The 20,649-nt window shown below is 43.6% G+C and overlaps 1 protein-coding gene across 3 annotated transcripts in view; it reads right to left on the bottom strand.

Moving 5' to 3' along the window:
• The window catches only part of PARP2 (poly(ADP-ribose) polymerase 2), a 1,124,938-nt gene that overhangs the window by 277,421 nt on the left and 826,868 nt on the right, over positions 1 to 20,649 (bottom strand). For all 3 annotated transcript variants that reach the window (XM_044058251.1, XM_044058252.1, XM_044058253.1), the window contains one exon: positions 5,770 to 5,935. In XM_044058251.1, the coding sequence (XP_043914186.1) occupies positions 5,770 to 5,935 (166 nt within the window). The remainder of the gene's footprint in view (positions 1 to 5,769; positions 5,936 to 20,649) is intronic.

The following is a 20,649-nucleotide window of genomic DNA, read 5'->3' as shown; positions in this document are numbered from 1 at the left end:
GGCAACCCCTCGGGGCTGCTGACCTGGTCTATCAGAAAAAGGTTCCCTAGACCCGAAATTCCTGGCACCCCCTCTACCTCTTGGTCGGCGTCGATTCTGTCCCCCTCTCTACCTCTTGGTCGGCGTCGATCCTGTCCCCCTCTGTCTCTGGGGGAATAGTTGTCCTGAGAATCCCGGGAAAACAGAGATTTTCGGAACTACATCTTCTTCTGCCCTCTTTGATTCCTAGAGAAGTACTGCCGTGGGTTAGAGAAGCAGACTCCGACGTCAGACAAAGTCTTCCTGTCCTTTTCGCTCTGGACAAGTGTGTCACATACTGTCTTCCCAAAAAGGGAAGAACCGTCATAGGGAGCGTTGATAAACGACACCTTGAAAGGGTCCGCGAACTGACACAACCTGAGCCAGGCATGACGCCTCATGGCTATGCCTGTCCCAACCGCCCTAGTTGCTCCTTCTGTGGCATGGGAAAGGAGTCGCATCAACGTGTTCGAGACTGACTTCAGAGTAGACATTTTCACCGAAAACAACTGTCTGTCCTGCAGCGATAAAGACTCTTGGGACGACTCAGCGAATTCCAAAGCAAGGTCTTGCTGAAGCCAAATCCCATGTGCCAAATAATTCAGCGCACGGATAGAAAAGGTTGCTGAGGAATAGATGCGCTTCCCAAACCTATCCACCGACCTGAACTTGTATGGAGGTTGGACTGAGGAACTCTCCTGGGCTAGTTCCTTCTTTGTGGCCGCTGCAACCAACATAGCATCAACTGGAGCTCCTTTCGACCAAGGTTGTCTGTCAAAAGGGGGAGATAAAACCTTGTCAGGGCATTTGGGGATGGGCTCTATGGTGTCAGGCTCCTTCCATGCCCTCGTGGTGATGAGGTCCACCAAGGGATCCGCTGGTGGGGACACCCAGGAAGTAGACAGGCCCGTGCCAAAGGCCTCCAGGAACACTGACTCATCTCCAGAAGGTTTTGGGGCTGACAAACCTCCCCTCTGGCGGAGGATCTCCCATAATTTCTCCGAAGGAGACGTCTTCGGGAGGTGACCTGGCGGAACCTTCTCCTTCATCTAAGTCAGTGTCCGTAGTGAGGGACTCTGGGGGTGACCAAGTGCCTCCTTTTGCACTTGCGCTTACGGTGACCCTCTTCAGTGGGACTTTCAGAAGGGGATTCTTGAGCCGCAGGGGTTTCCTCAGGGAAATTAACCTGGGGATCCTCTGGCACAGGCTGTCCCCTGAGGCAGGATGAAGGGAGTCGTTGCCAAATCCAGGGGGGCCTGTGTGGTATCCGAAGGGATGGGCTGGGGTCTCAATCCCTGGCAGAGAACCCTCTCCACCACTTTGAAGGCCGAGGGAGAAGCCCTCCCCGGATCCGAAGCGGGGGCAGAAGCCAGGGTAGCCTGAGGTCTGAGGGAACGGACTGGATCCGAAAAGGTTGCAGCCGAAGAATCCCCCCCCCCCCCCCCGGGTCCGACTCCCTGACTGCGGCTCAGAGAGTCAGTCGGATCAGAGGAACTCAAGGTAACAGCAGGTGTCGAGGTTGGAGGAACCGTCGGCGTCGAGCTACCAGCTCTGAAACACCTCGGATCCAAGAGCCCCGAAGCCGAAGCACGGATCAGGGAAGGAGAGATGTGGTGGAAAAGAGGCATGGAGGTCCCCCCTGGCAAGACTCCCATATGAATTTGGGTCTTAATGAATCTCCACACCATCCTGTCCATGCCCGACAGGCTCAGAGTCTACCTCAAAGAGGCAACCAACTCGGAACTGGCTGGTCTGCGCAATGGGGAGGAAGGCCTCGGGTCCGAATGTTCCAACAGTTCCAGTGAGAAACGAGCAGACCTGAGCCGTGGAGAAACAGGCCTCATTAGTCTTAGGTTCATAGGTAGGTTACTAGGCTATCGGCCCTGGGGCCTATACAAGCCCAGCCAAAAAGGTACCCTGGCTTTTGCCACCCAAGAAAATTATTTTCCTGTGCCACTGTCGAGCACAGCCACAGAGGTGATCCCCGGGGTGAATTTCCTTTTCCCCATCCAATCATCAAGATTTTTCTTGAAGAGTGCTAATGAGGAGCTTTGTTTGATATAGACAGGTAGTTTATTCCAGAGTATGGGAAGTCTCTGGGACAGGAATCTATCCCTCCGGCATGTTCTGTTTATTGTGGTGACAAGGTTTAGGTCCCTAGAGCGTGTAGCTCGGAGGGATTGGGATTTCTTTAAGTGGAGCATGTCCAACAGCTCTGGGTTTGACATAGCTTTGCATGTTACGCAGAGATCACCTCTGAGTAGGCGATATGCGACGGAGTAAAGCTGGAGTTTTTTTCAGACGGTCTGCATAGGGCATCTGTTTGAGGCCGGTAATCCTCTTTGTGAGGTATTTCTGCGGCCTTTCCAGTTGTTGTAGATGTCTTGTGAGGTACATACAAAAAGGGGCGTTGTACTCTATAATGGGTCTAATGAGTGATGAGTAGAGGGGAACAATGACCTCTTTCTGGATGAGAAACCTTTTGTGATGAGGTGTGCCACGTAGAAGGATTTCCTGACTACTGTGGCAATGTGATTATCAAAGGAGAGAATACTGTCCACCTGTGTCCCAAGGTCTCTTATCACACTTTCGGTGTTAAGTATACTACCGCCTATGTTGTAGTTCATGGTCTTAGAAGGGGGACTGAGAAAGAGCTCCCTGTCTGGGGATCTCTTACGATGTCTGTCCTTCCTCTTCTCCCTATCCTCTCTGCACCTTTTTTTAGCTTTTTCTTTCTCTTTTTCTTTGTCAGCCATGCTGACTGAAGATTTGTCTTTAGAAGACACCAGAAGAAGAGGGAGGTTGAGTCCCTGTCTGGGTGGGAGGTGGAACACTAGAGACCGAGGCAGATTCCAGCATGGCAGCAGGGAGAAGGCCTTTGGCTACTAGCTTGGCCTTCTGATCCCTAAGGGCCCTCGGATTAAAACCAGAACAGATAGCACATTGAGTGGACAAATGTGCCACTCCCAAGCAAATTACACACAGAGTGTGACCATCAGCCGGGGAGAGCTTATGGCCACACACTCTGTACATTTTTTGAAAACAGGCTTCGGTTGATCAGACATAGTCCTGCACCCAAAAGTACAAACACTACCTACCAAAAAACCACACACAAACACAGGTAGGGGAAGGGTAGGCCTAACTACTACTACTCTACAAAATTTCTCCCCGGGCCTCCACTATCCCGGTCAACAAATGTCATATAAATAAATAAAATTTCTCTCCCCTCCCTTCTGAAATTTTATTTTTTTTATTTTTATTTTTTTTACAAACAAGTTAAAGGCCCAGCTGAGGTTCGGACAGAATCCAATTAAGCAAGGGTTACATCCCTGTCATCTACAGACAGATAATGTTATCATCTTGATTTTAAACTGACTGATCTCTAACATACTCTACAGAGTATGAAGCAGCTAGAGTAATCAGCACCTCCAAATTAGAAGTCCTGGTTCTCGCCTGAAAATCAGTAATCTGCTCTTTGCAGGTGAGACGGAAGCAGCTATTACAAATGGAGGTGTTTAGATACCTTGGGGCCTTGTTTATGACTTAGAGTAAAGAAGAATCAGCCAGCAGACTTGAGCAGTAACAGCTGTAATGCAGGGACTGCACTAAACTATAGTGGAGAACCACTACCTGCAGAAGAGGACAAAGCTTTCATTTTACCATTTAGTTTATGTCGCCACCCTCACTTTCGGAGGTGACCAAAAGGACAAAGTCACAGACACAAGTGGCAGAAATGGGATTCCTTTCTAGGAGTACTTAGCTAAGCCCCATTAACACATCGAGGAGCTCAGAAATCTTGGAGTGTGCAGTACAACCTGGATCTTCCAGACTGACATTAGTAACTTAAATGATATGGGCACCTAGTGAGAATGCCCAATGTGTGCCACCCACTGGGGGAAGGCTTCAAAAAATATGCAAAACAAACCTGAGATTATACTGTTGGCTTGTCTGAAATTAGCTGTGGATCATGCACGATAAATCTGGAAGTGCTGTAGGTGATGAGTCCAGTCTGCCATATTCAGCTTGCTTCCACCAGGACAATACATTTAGAAAAATGATGCAACTTCACAGTTTTATTCTCCACAAAACAAACAGAAAAGCAAGTCACATGAAAGGCAAGGTACTGATTATAAAGTACTAGCTTTCCTGTACTCTCAAACAGAAAAAAAGCTGACATATCTTTGAATAACTAATTACAATGTAACAATCAATGTGTCTCATTTCAATCTATTAAAATAAAGTACAAACCTGTAGAGGAAATTTAACATAAGAGCTGATATCTCAAAGTCCGGTTATGTTATGCTTTCCATTGCTTTTTGCAACATTCAGTGCGGAAGCTCTCTCTATGGACCTTTAACAAAATGAGATCTACACAGCTACACATCTCACAAACTATATGTTAAATAATAGCCAGAGTGAAGTAGAATTCTCATTTATTTCTGGACCACACTTTCTCATGCAATCTGCACAGCACAGTGGTCGTCTGCTATATGAATGCAGTTCTGTACAGTCCAAACAGCCACAGCTCATTGCAGAAGAAAATTTTCAGTAATTAACTAAAATGACAAAGAATATGAGACAATGCCTCACATGCAGACAGCAACATTTCAGTATGACATCTCAAATACAAGGCAGCTATATCACTGGAATTACAAATACACATAAACGTACATGTGAGTATATATTTGCATATATAATGCACGCTGCCATATGTGAGGCTGTATATGCATAAATACTTGAGTGCTTACCTGGTAAGTGGAGAGCTGGATGTTAGGTACATAACAAAAAAACGTTTTGGGTGTATATGTGTACGTGTGCACGTGTGCCAGTGAATGTATGGGTGCGAGCATAAATACATATGTGCTATGTGGCAAACATAGCAAGCAATAATGCCCAACAGGGACAGAGTTACAGCAAAATAATGGACCTTCCAGGGGTGAGGATGCCTGCTGCCATCACTCCTAGGTAGTCCACAGTTTCCCTGGAATGCATTGGTGCACTTAGAAAACGTACCATTAAGTTTGCATTTTATTATTAACAGATATTTTTTGATGCAATATAGTTCCCTACATCTAATGTTTGAAAGCTGATGTATGTATAAAACTTTCTGGAGTTAATATTTTACATCTAAAATAAAACAGCTACATAAATAATGTGCTCAACACACCCAGACATGGACTCACACACTTCACAACTCACTATCTGAACCCAAGGCTATGGTAGTGTTTTTCAAAAACATGTACTTTCATGTGTACTAACTGCCATGACACAGACAAATACAAAGATTTCAACCACAACAGTAAAGAACAGCAAACTGACTGTTTACTGTTGTGGTTGAAAGCTGTACTTGTTTTACCTCACAGCAGCTGGTAAGTTAGTACTGGTAACTTCTGTGAGTACTGCTGTTTAGGCGCGTTCTGTTTACACTTTGTACTCTGCTTTTACTTTTTAGAAGCAGCATTTAGCATGGAGAAAACAAACACTGCACATTGATTACATGCCATGAATAGGTGATACATTTTTTCAGGCTTTCCCTGTACATTAATTTACTCCTACCCCCTTTGGAATGTCGCATGACAAATGGGCTTTTATCATTTTACTAAACCCATTTCCTAACTCACAAGTAAAGCATTCAGAATGAAACTAAAAAAGAGAGAGAAAAGTGTTCTATCCAGAATTCCAATAATAGAATTACTTTCTTGAATTATTCTAGCTTACAATCTGAACATGTAAGACACATCTATTACCCACCTAAGGGTGCTTTCTTGGTATCATACTTCATCTCCATGACAGTTTCCTCCATGGCCTGAATGTTGCAGATCAATTCAACTAGATCCTGAATTCGCTTGTCTAGTTTTGACTCCGGGGGAGGCTGCTTTGCTCGTTTCTTCTTTGGTGCATCTATTTCATCTTCGTCCTGTAACACAGTGAAGCACAAGTTAAGAGAGTATCACGTGTGTACTACAGTTACAATGGAATCTGTCAACTCTTAAATGTGCAGCATGATGGACCCACTGTAAAGGTTATTTCCTCTCAGAATCATGGTCCAGGTTCAGTCATGACCTCCAGTTACTGTTACTAGAATCTGCAAGTGTTCCTGATAGCTACTCAAGTTTTTGTCTGGTTACACCAGTTTCATGCCACAAAATATATTAGATGAATCAGTGCTCTAAACCTTCTGAGTACATATGTACTGTAGTAATCCCTTGCCTTTACTGGCTACGTCATAGCTGAAAAGCATCTAAAATGACCAGTCCACTTACCTAGACAATATAAATTTAAAAATAAATAAATAAATCTCCAAACTACTTCAGCAACTCTATGTTAAAAAACTCAAAAATGGACACAAACAATATACTGATAAGAAAAGCATGAACTATACAATAACAGCAGAATGGGGGAGAACTAACAAAACCACACCTGCCTACAAAACTATGCCAGGTGATTACGGCTGTATATTTTATCCTGGAATAAACTGAATGCACTATGCATGATAAAATTACCAACATTATGGAAGCAGTTTGCAACTACCAGATGAGATGGGGAGGGATGCCAGAAGCTCAAGGCAGGCAGTCCATCTCCAAGGAGCTTAAGTAGCCTCATCTAAAACATGAACTTGCTTTTCCAACTAAGTCTAGACTAGTTTTAAAATATACTATTCCCAAAAGAGGAAGGTATTTTTACAATGTAAAAATTACTGGAAAATCAATGAATCATTTTTCAAAATGTAATTAATACCCATCATCAACAAAAGTTATTTTGACTTGGTACTAGAGAAACCTACAATATATCCACAGCTCAAAATTTTTCCTCCCTGCAAACAGACCTACAGAATATCAGAAGTATAAGGCCTTTAGGATTTGTTCACTGTAGGATTTTAAAACCACATAAATCCTACTGATAGAGAATCTCTCAGTGGTGTTAAAATGAACTGTGGTGAATAGCAAGCTTAATAAAGAGAAAGAGAGCTGTCTTACCAATGAATTGGTGCTGCTAAACAAAAATCTAGTTTAGTGATAAAACCAACAGCTAAAAGTGGAGTTTTTTTTAGATAGGTCTATATCATATGAGCGAATCGCACAAATGTTAGATGTGTCTGACTATGTTTCTATTGGTATAAAAGTGGTGAATAACATTATGCAAAAGGTGCATACATGTTTATCTGAAATGTTACAGCAAGGAGTTTTAAAACAGGAGATGTATGATTTTTTTGAATGTGCATTCCCCTGCAATTCCAATGATATATGGAATCCCAAGGATACACAAGTCAACTGCACAGCCACCGTTACGACCAACTGTATCATCTCATGGGCGGATTACTAAACCAATATCTGTATACTTAGACAATCAATTAAAACAAGTTCTAAACACATCAACTACTATTATTAAAGATACAACAGTTTTTGGAACAGTTGTTTAGCTCGTCAGAGAAAAATTCAGAATTAACCTGCTACTTTGTTACCCTTGATGTAGATTCTTTATTTACCTGCATCCCAAATAATAAAGATATTGACATGCTTAGACAGTATGTAGTTAGCCAAGCTCAGTTAGAACAAATAAACATACATTTAATCTAAAAGTTGTTACATATAGTTTTAGAAAATAATGTGTTTATGTTCTTAGATAAACTTTATAAGCAGCAAACAGGAGTTGCGATGGGCACCCCTGTAGCAAATACCTATGCTAACATTGTGTTGAATGATTGGGAGATGCAGGCAATATTTAATGCTCAAGAAAATAATTAGGACGACAATGTTTTCTATAAGTGGCTTGTGGATGACCTTTTTTCACCTGGGATGGTCCATTAACTATATTGTATGATTTTATAAAATATCTACACACCACTTCTGGATTTTTGAAATTTAAGAAGAATATTTCATATCGTAGAATTGATTTCTTAGACATTACTTTAATAAAAACCCTAACAGGTAAACTAGACACTATGCTTTATAAGAAACCTGTTAAAAATGTAGCTATCTTTCAAGAGATAGTATGCCTCCTACGTACATGTTTGATAACATTATGTTAAATCAAATGGCAAGGGTAAGTAGACTAAATACAAAGAATGACCAGTTATATCAGCAGTTAGAATGTTTGACTAATGATTTTGAAAAAAAGAGGCTACCATAAAGAGAAGGGAACTATTTTAAGCAACAAATATTAGCAGATAGAGATTCTAAATATGCTCCTATGGGTCCCATACTGTTTCCTGAACGGCTGTTTCACTGAAACTGAAACGGCCGGGCATACTCTCGCAAAAGTGCTTTTCACCAAAAAAAAGCACTTTCATGGAATTATGCTGAAAAGTAAGGGAAATCGTGGGGGAATGGCTGTTGCTGAGATCGTAGTACAGTGGGGATAAGAGAATATTCCCTTTTCCCCACTGTAGTGCAATCTCGGAGTGAGAATATAAAAGTGTGGGGGGGGGGCACAGCCCCCCCACATGGGGGTGCAGGGGGGGCTTGCCCCCCCTGAGTAAACATTAGTTGTGTGTGGTTTTTTTTTGTTTTTTTTTTTACTTTTTTGAGGGACTTTAGTGAAAGTCCTTTTTCGGTAAAAAAGCACTTTTGCTAAAGTGGGTTCGGTAGATTTGGTTTCGGACTATTGAACTTCCGTTCAATAGTCGTAGACCCGCCCCTATATATTCATACAAGCAAAGGAATAAACAGTCAAATACTTTAGTACCCACCCGTAATACTAGTCAAGAATGTAGTTATATTTTAAATTGCGATCAGAATACATTAGCTATAAGGGCATCATACATTCTTTTAAATGTTGTATTTTAGAGCAAGTTCAAGACTGTGACGGGGTGGTGATATTTTAAATAAAACTGAAAGATGCGAGAATAAATGGATTTTATTTTTTAGGGCTCATACAGCTCCTGGTTTAAATGAAGTGTTTTCTTTAAAACCAGAGCTCATGTATTTGCATAATTGTGGTAAATTAATTTGTTGACCTGTAACACACTAATTGCTTGATTAATACTTCATTATAAATACTGAATCGATTCAAAGCTGTATTGTGAAGCCTGAGGAAGCAGATTTAAAGTCTGTGAAAGTACTGTTATTTGATGCACTAGCTGCCATTAAAGGAGTTTTATTATTCATGGTTTTGGTGCAAGCTTTTCTTTCTGACTGTGAACAGCAAGCTCAAAATGCAGAGTTCTGTATTTAAAAATGAATCTTTGAGAATTAAGGACGCTTTAAAATGCACTTTTGCACTTAATGAATTTGTAACCTAATTACTACTTATGCAAGATTCGTGGAAAGAGACTCCGGGATCACGCTGCTAGCAGACAATATGGGGCAATAAAAACAGAACAAACATTTGGACTGGCACCAACTACTGTCCATTAAATCAGCATACTCAGATCTGATGTGTGTCACATCCCAGATAAGCATCTGGATCCTGACATAATCCATACTTCTAAGCATAAAATTTAGTTAAGTTTAAATCTATAGTTTTAGAAAGCAGAATTAAATAAAGTGGGCAGACGTTCCTAAAGTACAAATAAACTTGACACTTCAATATCTATGGTTTTACAGTCAACATTAATGGTTACTCAAGTGCCTAAGAATACATTAATGTTAAATGGTCGTCTCATGGAGGACACTCCCGCGTAGTTGAGTGAATACTACTCTTTTCCAGAGTGCTGCACTATTCCACTTTGTACATTAATGTTTTTTTTTTGTGCACCATGCTGCCAAGTGCCTTCTGCTCAGTTTTGTATTTTATTTTACAGACTTCCCATTAGTTATACTACTGCCATTACTTCTACTGTACAACAGCAAAATGAAAAGGGCAGTTAGATGCTGCCTAGTCATCTAAAATGAAAGATGGAAAGCACCTGGAGACAGAGACGTCCCAAGTAAATATACCCTAGAATTCAGAATAAATTTAGAAAACGCAAAGCAAACTCTACATCAAGAGACTGAGGGATGAGAAAAATATTTGAACAGAAATTGCACTTGTATGAAATTCGTTACATTAGAATTACAGAAGCAGTTACCAGCTTAGGTCTTTCTTCCTTGAACTCTGCAAAAAAAAAGTGTGACTTAAGGGGAATTCACGAAGGTGTACAAGAATCTCCCTTTGCACAGGAGGGAGAACAGGTCCACTTCACATTACCCCACCTTCCTACTCCAGCAGAATTAGAGGAAAAGCTCATTCTCTCAAGTGGAGACTCCTGGATCAACTACCACACCTCCATGACCAGCCTGCACAACAAGTAAAAGCAGCTTTCTCCCACTTGATATACCATATCAACTGTGAGGTCTGTGAGGATATGCAAGGTCCCCAAGTTGCCACTTTTGTTTGAAAGCTTTTATAGCTACAATTACAGCCATTATCTGCTTGATACTGATGTGTTGTTTCTTCCTCAGCTTCCCTAAGTGAACTGCCTACCCCAAGACACAAAGAGTCTGTGGTGACTACATGGGTGGTATGGCTCTAACCTCAATGGGAACCCCTGTTGCATCTACCACAACTGCTTGAACACTGTAGAGTCTGGAAATGTTGACGCCACATGTTCATCAAATACCACTGCAGTTTCCTTATGTGAAGTCTTGCCAGTGAGATCACTAGGATTGAGGAAATCATGCATCAAAGTCTTCTGAGGAATTTTCTAGTTGCAATTGTATTTTGCTGTTGCATTGTACCAACATAAAAGTTCAGGAAAAGCATGTTTTGAGAAGGAAGAAAGGCCATGTAGTTTACTGCGTCCAGCAGGGTTTCCAAAAACTGGGTTTACAGGGGATGGCACTAACTGTGATTTGGGAAAGTTCAGACTCCCAGAGGCTGAATGTAGGTCAGGATGGAATGCAAGGGTGTCCGTCTCTCCACCATGGAGTGGGCTTGAACAAGGCTGTCAACTAGGTAAGGGTAAATGTGATCCTGCAGTAGGCAATTACTAGTACTAAACACTTTGTGAACATCATAGGTGCAGCAGATAAATGAAAGAGCAAGGAAATAAAATGGAAGAAAGACCCCGCCCCCCCCGCTTCAGATATAAGGAACTGCCTGTCTGTTCTGGTAACGAGTATGTAGAAGTGGGTAACTTCTAGATCAAGGGTCATCCATGAAGGGCCAAGGGAAAAGGAAAGGTAGTAGAGCCTGCAAGTTAAGCATTCTGAACTCTGGCACAAGAAAAAACTTATGTCTAAAATAGGTCCCCAGCCACTCCGGCAACATAGAGGAATCCTGACTATGAACCAGAAGACCAAAGACTGATCAGCAACTTGGGTTCTTACACAAGTTGGGGGGGAGGATGGGGCGATCCTATCACAGGTAGACAGCGCATGCTGACATCTCTCTAGTGGACTTGCAGCGAAGGCTGAAATTCAGGGAGGTTAGACATCAAGCTGGGGGCAGGAGAGATGGCAAAGTGCACGCCTCTTAAAGGGTGGCACACACCATAGTTTCCTATGCACAGTGAGTCAAAGCATAGTGCTAGGCATACAGGAGTGGGTTACAGGCCAAGCAAAAACTCTGAGACCCCAGGGATGACAGTAGCAATCCCAATGCTGCATCCACACCTCCACTGAGTGAATGAAAGCCTAACCTAAGCCCTCAGACAGGCGGAGGACAGGCTTATTGGGCAAGGAGGAAGAATTTGTTGAAAAATAGGGGTACTGGATGAAAAAGATAAGTCTAAACAGACATCCAGGAATCATCTTTTCATAGTAGTAGAAACACACTCGAGTAAAACCCTGTGCCCTCTACCTATTCTGACTTTTTTTTTATATACAGCTTCCTAATTTAGATTCCAATTCACAAGACTGATTAGATCTCCTTGTTCTCGATTTATTTTCTCAAAGTCTTTTGGGTTTCTTATACCATAATGGTAATCAACCCCATTCCAAAGTCAGAGTATGATTAGAGTTCATGAAATTTATATTGTTTGTTTCAGTCTTCGATGTTAGCCAAGAGTGCTCTTCTCAGCACCTGCAATGTGCCAGAATTGCCTCCTTCAAAAATTCATGTGGAGTTACAAGTATTGGTAGCATATCCCAAAACCACTGTAAACTCTTTTTCATTAAACCCATTGCTCCTACTACTAGTGGAACTGTATGTGTATCTTGCTTCCATACTGCTCTCGTTTCTTCTTGCAAATCTTAATATTTTATGACTTTGTGTCTCTCGTTCTTTCTCTGTACATAAGAAACTGCAGTGACAGTGTGTTGCACTTTCAATAATTAGTGCTTTTTTTTTTTAAATGAACTACTGGTTTTCTCGCATCTATTTTTTAACTGTTAATGTGGTTCATGTTTCCAGCTTCTTATCCACTTCTATATTACAGTGTTTGAACAATCCCCAATGCAACAGTCTTGCCACATTATTGTGCTTTTCAGTAAACTGTCTTATGTTTACTGGCAACCATCTAATTCTTACACCAATAAGGTATGTGAGAGATGCAGATGGACAATATCACTGGGGGCAAGGCTCTCAAAGTCGTGCAATTATAATATCAAAAAGGTTGTCAAAAACACACTACACCCACTACATATACTATGGACCAGACACACAGACACACACATATGCTAAGTCTCTTGTAATCTTTTCAAACCACAAAGGACTCCCAGACATTTTACGTGCAACAAGTATCTTCAGCAATCTCAAAAACACTCTTCCAAAACAACATCCACATCTCACAGGTTATCAGCTTTAAAACCCGTAAGGCACCATACAACACAATACCCTGACGGCAAGAGAGGACATTGTGACATACACAGATGTTCCACTCACAAGGCTGAGTAAGGAAAGTGTCATTGTCAGTTTCCTATCAGGGGTGCACTCAGGTCACTGAACACAAGTACCATTATGACTCACTCATAGTCCATGTGGGTGTAAATAACGGAAATGTTCCTCCCTGGACTATATGAAGAGAAACATGATGGAACTCGCCAACTGTGTCTCAGAGGTCCATACGAATCCAGCAATGAGCAGCATTCTTCCTTTTCCAAGGATGATGCCAAAATATGAACAGAAGGTAAGTGACTTACTTGTGTCAATCAAAAGGGGTACAATATCTGCTAGCATGAAAAGATATGGTTAAAGCATGCAGTTTCGTCAGGGATGGTCTACAACCACCTCCTCTACACTATATTGGCTAAAACCTGGTTAAATCCCACAGTACCTCTTTTAAGCACTGGCAAACTAATAGACCTTCAGACATAAAACCATCTCAAGAAAAACTGAAGGTGTTAATGCTCAGTGCCAGGAGTCTAAACAAGAAACTCCAATCTCTGTATGGTCGTCTCATCCTGGACAATGTAGACACCTTTGCAGTTACTGAGACATGGTTTAAAGCTGCAGTAAGCACACCACCAGTGTTTGGCTATAATGCCTTCCACACAATCAGAATAACTACTGCACAGATGAAATAAAGGGTGGCATTGCCTCAATCTACATCAAAACACAAACACATCTCAAGACTGGTCAATCAGTATGACGTGCCTGAAATTACTGTAAGTCCCATATCAAATCCTTGCAAGGTACAAGTCCTCCTTTATGACCCAGGAAACTCATAATTCTTACTTAAATGCACTGGAAACAGTCCCCATTCAACCCAACACCATACTTGTATTACCCCTCTATAAACTGGGAATCATATATGATCCCAAACTTGCAAGCCCAGAAACTACTGGACTTTATGAACACAAACATCCATGACCAGATAGTCCATACATCCATTAGGGGTACAAACATCCCTGATGTGATCTTCATAAACATGGGGGATGTTAACTTCACCACGAGTGTAATGTCCTCACTGATCAGATCAGACCAAAGCAGTCTCATTTGAAATGAAAATAAAACCTGAGACTTCAGCTAACCTTGGCACTTTCAGAAATTATTTTAGGGCAAGCTCCCCATTATTAAGTGACCCCAAGGCAAAGTCTCCAAACCTCAAGAACCCCTGCCTACCCAGGATTGTTCAATGATACCCTGTATAATTATGTTAATAGCTACATTAAAAACAGCTGTACCCAGCCGGAAAAAAACACACGACAGACTCCAAAAAAAAAAAAAAAAAATAGTCAACCTGGTGGAATCTCAGCATCAACAGGCTATACAACAGCAGAAAAGGAAAATCAAGACAACAATTAGGAAGTGCAATGCCCTGCAGGATAACAAAAAAAAAAATCAGTCTGAACAAGAAACAAGGGGTGTGGGGGGGGGGGGACTACCAAAGCCAGGTTTGAGGTAAAAATAGCCTCCTAAGCTAAGGCCAATCACAAGGTTTTCTTCAGCTATGTCCTCTACGTCAAAGGAAATAAACAGAAATGTACCAAACTGATTGTAAGTGCAGCCACCTACATGGAGACTGAACATACAGCTAATCTACTAGCCAACAAATTTAACTCCAATTTTAAGTCCTCTCACCCACAAAAAAATCTCAGAAAATGCTCTCAACCTTAACCCCCCAGCTGTCACTAAGGAACAGATGCACAGAGCACTCTCCATGGCAAGAGTACTGCATTTATGGACCCCGATAATACTGCAGGATGCCTCATTAATAGCAAGACACATGAACCATTAGGACCGGTAGAATCATTATTTAACCAAGCCTTCAGATGGACATCATGCTAACTGAATGGAGGACTGCAACTGTCATCCCCTCTACATAAAGAAGTGTTATTTATGGACCTGGGTAACCACAGGCATATTCAATGTGATTAATCACATATGTAAATGGAAAGAACAACTGCAGACTTGATAAACAATAACACAGGAAGCCAGCAGCCATTGAATCCAACCCAGTTTGGCTTCATCAAGGACAGATCATGCTTATGCAACCTGGTGAACTTCTTTGAAAAGGTCACCAAAGCAATGGAAGAGCCAGTTCCAGGGGATCCTTGGAGACGCACATCTCTCTCAGCAACATGTCTTATTTATGTCACAACAAAAATTTAAATCTTTGGATCTAGTGGTTCTGATGCTGTTCGTTTTGCGAATGTGCAAAAGGTCCAACAGAGCTGAATCAGAGGGTGCTTTGTACGCCAAGCATAAATCACCTCTCAGTAACCTGTAGGAGACTGAATACAGAGCTAGAGCTTTAAGGCAATATGTATAGGACAATGTATTTATCCCCTCAGTTCTCATGGTAAGGAACCTTTGTGGGTGTTACAACTGTCACATATGTCTGACCAGATACACAGTAAAGGGGGCATTAGAATTAATGATGGGTCTGATAAGGGGCAAATAAAGTGGCACTATGACTTCCTTGGACCTGGATGCCATACCCATACTTATAAGTTGGGCAACACAAAATGCTTTTCTTACTGCCTTGGCCAAATTCTGACCAAAGGCCAGATTCTCATCTATATACTTTCCCAGATTCAGGACTACTGGGTCAACTCTTAGGGATCTCATATCGATGGAATAATTAGCCTGGGTGGCAGTTTTCCCAAAAGGCACTATAATGCATTTCTGGCTATTGAGTTGTAATCTGTAACTTTGGCACCAGTCATTTGTCCATGTTAAACCCTCTTGTAAGATATTTGTGTCATGGAGGGAAATGTACATAAAGTAGGAGAAACTTCAGAGAGATTCAATTTCAAATTTAACTGTTTAATACAAAAAAAGAAAAATAAAGCAGTAGTCAAAATGTTAATATAGTCAATACATTAAAAGCTACTTAACTAGACACATTTGGATTAAGAAATTATTACAGGGAAATTGATGTGCAAGTAACCTAAAAAGAAGTTATGTACACACCATAACGTTCCATCTGAGTAGCTGTACTTCATTTTTTCTGCAACTTGTGGGTATCTGGATCCATATCGGATCCGAGCTGGCAACTTATTTTCTAGCATCTGCTCTGAGCTCCGAGCTCCTACCCCTACCCATAATACACCACCATCTCCCATCTTCCCTCAGATCGAGTTTGCTGCAACTATACACATTAGCAACTCAACTAAATAAATCTAACATGTTTATTCACATGAAAAGGTCAGGGGGACAGAGGGTGGGAAGGTTGCAGAAAAAATGAAGTATAACTACTCAGATGGAACGTTATGGTGAGTACATAACTTCTTTATCTGAAGTAAACTTCATTTTATCTGCAACCTGTGGGACAGAGTCCCCAGCTACTCAACAAATCCTGGGAGGCCCTCATGGAAGGATATTCCTGAGCACCGCAGAGCCAAACAATGCTCTCCCTCTGGAAATCGGATCTAATTTGTAATAAGAGATGAAAGTATGAGAATTTGCCCAAGTTGTTGCTGCGCAAATGTCATCCAAAGGAACCTTAGACCAAAAAGCAGAGGAAGTCGCCATGGACTTGGTAGAGTGAGCTTTAATCAGACCAGGAGGAGATAAACCCCTGGCTTTGTAAATGTGTAGAATGCAATGAGTGATCCAGCTGGCTAAAGAGACCTTGGAAATGGCCTTTCCCAAATAAGGTTTAGACAATGAGACAAATAACTGATCGGACTTACGGAAGGATTGTGTTCTATGAAGGTAGAAACGAAGCTGTCTATGAACATCTAACAAATGAAGTTTATATTCCCCTTTGTTCTGAAAATTTGGAAAGAAACAGGTAGATTAATTGTTTGGTTTATGTTTGATTTAGATGCCACTTTGGGTAAAAACGAAGGATTTGTACAGACAGAGACACTGTCCTTATGGAAGACCAAATAAGGAGGCACGGCAGACAAAGCCTGCAGCTCAGAGACCCTCCTAGCTGACATAATAGCCACTAGGAAGTCTGTCATCCAAGACAAAAACTTTAAATCCACTGATGCAGCAGGTTCAAAAGAAGGAGTTACTAATGACTGGAGAACTAAAGTGAGGTCACAAGGAGGAATCGAATCTTTGATGGAAGGACGCAGAAGAAAGGAGACTTTTAGAAAGGCTTTACATAGCCTAGAAGAGGCCAGTACAATCTTATTTTACCTGCATGAAAATTAGAAATGGCTGCCAGCTGTACTTTCACTGTGGAGGAACTAGCTCCTTGCTGAAAAATACTAGTTAAGAAATCCAACACCGCTGGAACAGGGGCTGTAAAAGGATCCAGGTTTCTCTGAGAGGCCCAGATAGAGAAACGTCTCCATTTACTGCGATAGACCTTCCTATTGGAATCTTTAAGAGAAGCCAACAGTATAGATTTTACAGGAGATGAAAGACCGGGAGTCCTGGCAATCAAAGGAACTGGAGCAGCCAAGCTGTTAGCTTGAGACTGTCCAGATTGGGAGGGTAGGCACCTGAAGGATGACAGATTAGATCTGAGCAGTGATCCAGAATCCAGGGAGGCACTAGAAGATGACCAAATGAAGGGGAACCAAACATGAAAAGGCCAGAATGGGGCAATGAGGATCACTTTGCACCCCAGTTGGCAAGCTTTCTGAAGAAACTCGGAATGAGTGGTAACGGTGGGTAAGCATACAGTAGCCCGGGGGGCCAAACATGGACTACAGTGTCTCTGGGGGCACCCCCTGGTGAAGGAATCAGAGCGAAGAACTCGCTGCACTTCGCGTTGGAAGGAGATGCGAAGAGATCGCAGCAAGGCTGTCCCCATGAAAGGAATATCTCCTCTGCTACTGACTGTTTCAGAGACCACTCGTACAGCATCAGAATAGCCCGACTCAATCTGTCCACTAAATGCTGGAGCGTCCAGGGATGTATGTTGCAATCGGAAACCGACCGGTGAAAATCGCTCACTCCCACACTCTCATGGCCTCGTGACACAGAGGAAAAGATCTGTTTCCCCCCTTCTTGTAGATATACCAGCCATATACCAGCCAACTGACATGTTGTCTGACTGAATTGCAATCGTACCCAGAGGAAGAACAGTGTGGAAGGCTTTCAACGCTAAAAGCACTGCCCTCATCTCTAGAACATTTATGTGCAACTTGGTCTCTATCTGGGACCACATGCCTTGGACTGTCCTTCCCGAACAGTGTCTCCCCCCCCCACCCGAGTTGGGAGGCGTCCGTGGTCACTGCAGCTTGGGCTGGAGATGACATGAAAAGGCATCCCACTGCAACGTCCGGTGAATGGAGCCAGCAAAGGAGAGATGTCCTGCAGGTGTGACTGATCCTTATCAGAAAATCCATGGGCAGGTCTAGCCAAGACCATTGGACAGCTAGAGTCCATTGAAAGACCTGCATATGAAGGCATGCACAAAGGAGAATAGAGATTGAGGCAGCCATGGAGCCCAGGGCCCGGAGAACATTTGAGGTTCACGATTAGAGCGATGTGGTACCTGAGGTGTTAGATCCTGTCTGGTGTTAAGAAAACTTTTAGCTGCTAAGTGTCCAGACGTGCCCCGATAAAATCTAGAACTTGTACTGGCTGCAAAAGGGATTTGTGAACACTGACTGTAATCCCCAGCTGATCTGTCAAGAGAATAAAGTAGTCTCGGGCCACACACACAGAAGACGCTTGGTGGACGCAGCGAAGAGCCAGTAGTCCAAGTAAGGAAATACCTGAATTCCCTGAAGCCTCAGGTGAGCTGCTACTACTGCCATTACCTTGGTGAACACCCTGGGGGCTGTGGTGAGACCAAAGGGTAGAGCTCTGAACTGGAAGTGACTGGCTCCCAGCCGGAAGCGAAGAACACCCCGGAGCTTCTGTGGACCTTGATATGGTAGTAAGCATCCTGGAGGTCTAACGAGCACATCCAGTCACACTCTCGGAGATAAGGTAGAATGGACTGTAGGGTGACCATCCGGAACTTTTGTTTGGCGACAGACAGGTTCAAAGTTGACAGGTCCAAAATGGGCCTGAGGTCCCCAGTCTTTTTTGGCACTAAAAAGAACCTGGAGTAAACGCCTAATCTGGACTGGTTGAGGGGTACCGGTTCGATGGCTCGTTTGTGAAGCAGCTTTGAAACCTCTAGAGCTGCGGCCTCCCTGTGACCGGGTGGGACATCCCGGAGGCGTCTTGTAGCACTTGGTGGGGCAACAAATGGGATAGTGCAGCCTCTGGATATTATTTGTAGCACCCAACGATCTGCAGTTATTGACTCCCATGCCGCTGGGTGCAATGACAATCTCCCCCTGACTACCTCCAGAGTAGGACAGTCGAGCAACCCCTCAAGGCTGCTGAGTGGGCCAGTCAGAAAAAGGTTCCCTAGACCCAAAATTCCTGGGACTCCCTCTTCCTCTGGGTCGGCATCGATCCTGTCTCCCTCTGCCTCTGGGGGAATAGTTGTCCTGAGAATCCCGGGAAAACTGAGATTTTCGGAACTACATCTTCTTCTGCCCTCTGAGTCGTAGAGAAGGACTGCTGAGGGTTAGAGAAGCAGACTCCGACGGCAGACAAATTCTTCCCATCCTTTTCGCTCTGGACAAGAGCGTCGCGTACTGTCTTCCTGAAAAGGGAGGAAGCATCGTAGGGAGAATTAGTAAATGACGCCTTGAAAGGGTCTGCAAACTGACCCAACCTGAGCCAGGCATGGCTATGCCTGTCCCAGCTGCCCTAGCTGCTCCTTCAGTGGCATGGGAAAGGAGTAGCATGGACGTGTTTGATACAGACTTCAGAATTGACATTTTCGCAGAGAACAGTTGTTTGTCTTGCTGCGATAAAGACTCTGGGGGAGACTCCGCGAATTCCGAGACAAGGTCTCACTGCAGCCGTATCACGTGTCAAATAGTTCAGCGCACGGATGGAAAAGGTCGCCGACGAATAGACGAGCTTCCCAAACCTATCCACCGACCTGGACTCCTTGTCCGGAGGGTGGACTGAGGAAGTCTCTTGTGCCAGTTCCTTCTTGGTGGCTGCTGCGACCACCATAGCGTCAATGGGGGCTCCTTTAGACAAAGGTTGTCTGTTGGTGGGAGGAGAAAGAATCTTGTCGGGGTGTTTGGGGATGGGCTCTATGGTGTCAGGCTCCTTCCATGCCAGTATGGTGATAAGGTCCACCACGGGGTACGCTGGCAGGGACACCCAGGAAGTAGATGGGCCCGTGCCAAAGGCCTCCAGGAACAAAGACTCATCTGTAGAATGTTTTGGGGCTGACCAACCTCCCCTCTGGTGGAGGATCTCCATGATGTCCCTGAAGGAGACATCTTTGGGAGGTGACCTGGGGGAACCTTCTCCGTCTAAATCCATGTCTGTAGTGAGGGACTCAGGGGAGTCCAAGTGCCTCCTTTTGCACTTGCTCTTACGGGGTTCCTCTTCAGTGGGACTCTCTGAAGAGGACTCGTGAGCCGTGGGGGGTTCCTCAAGGGGAATAACCTGGGGGTCCTCTGGCATGGGCTGTCCCTGAGACAGGAGGAAGGGAATCGTCGCCAAATCCAGTGGAGTCTGGGTGGAATCCAAGGGGATGGGCTGAGGTCTCAATCCCTGGGAGAGAACCCTCTCCACCACTTCGAACGCCAAAGGAGAGCGTACCTCCTTGGCACCCAGCAAGGAAGAAGCTCTCCCCGGTTCTGAAGCGGGGATCGGAGCCAAGGCAAGGGTAGCCTGAGGTCCAAGGGAACGGTTCGGATCCAAAAAGATCGAAGCCGAAGATGGAACCATTCCCTCAGGTTCGACTCCCTGTCCATGGCTCCGAGAGTTGCTCAGATCTGAACTAGCCGGATCCAAGGAACTCAAGGTAACAGCCAGAGTCAAGGTTGGAGGAACAGTCTGCGCCGAGCTACCAGCTCCAAAGAGTCTCAGATCCAAAAACCCCGAAGCAGCCAC

The sequence above is a fragment of the Protopterus annectens genome, chromosome 16.part0 (assembly GCF_019279795.1).
Source record: "Protopterus annectens isolate FY-2018-M chromosome 16.part0, PAN1.0, whole genome shotgun sequence".
NCBI lineage: Eukaryota > Metazoa > Chordata > Ceratodontiformes > Protopteridae > Protopterus > Protopterus annectens.
This window is presented reverse-complemented; position numbering and strand designations above follow the sequence as displayed.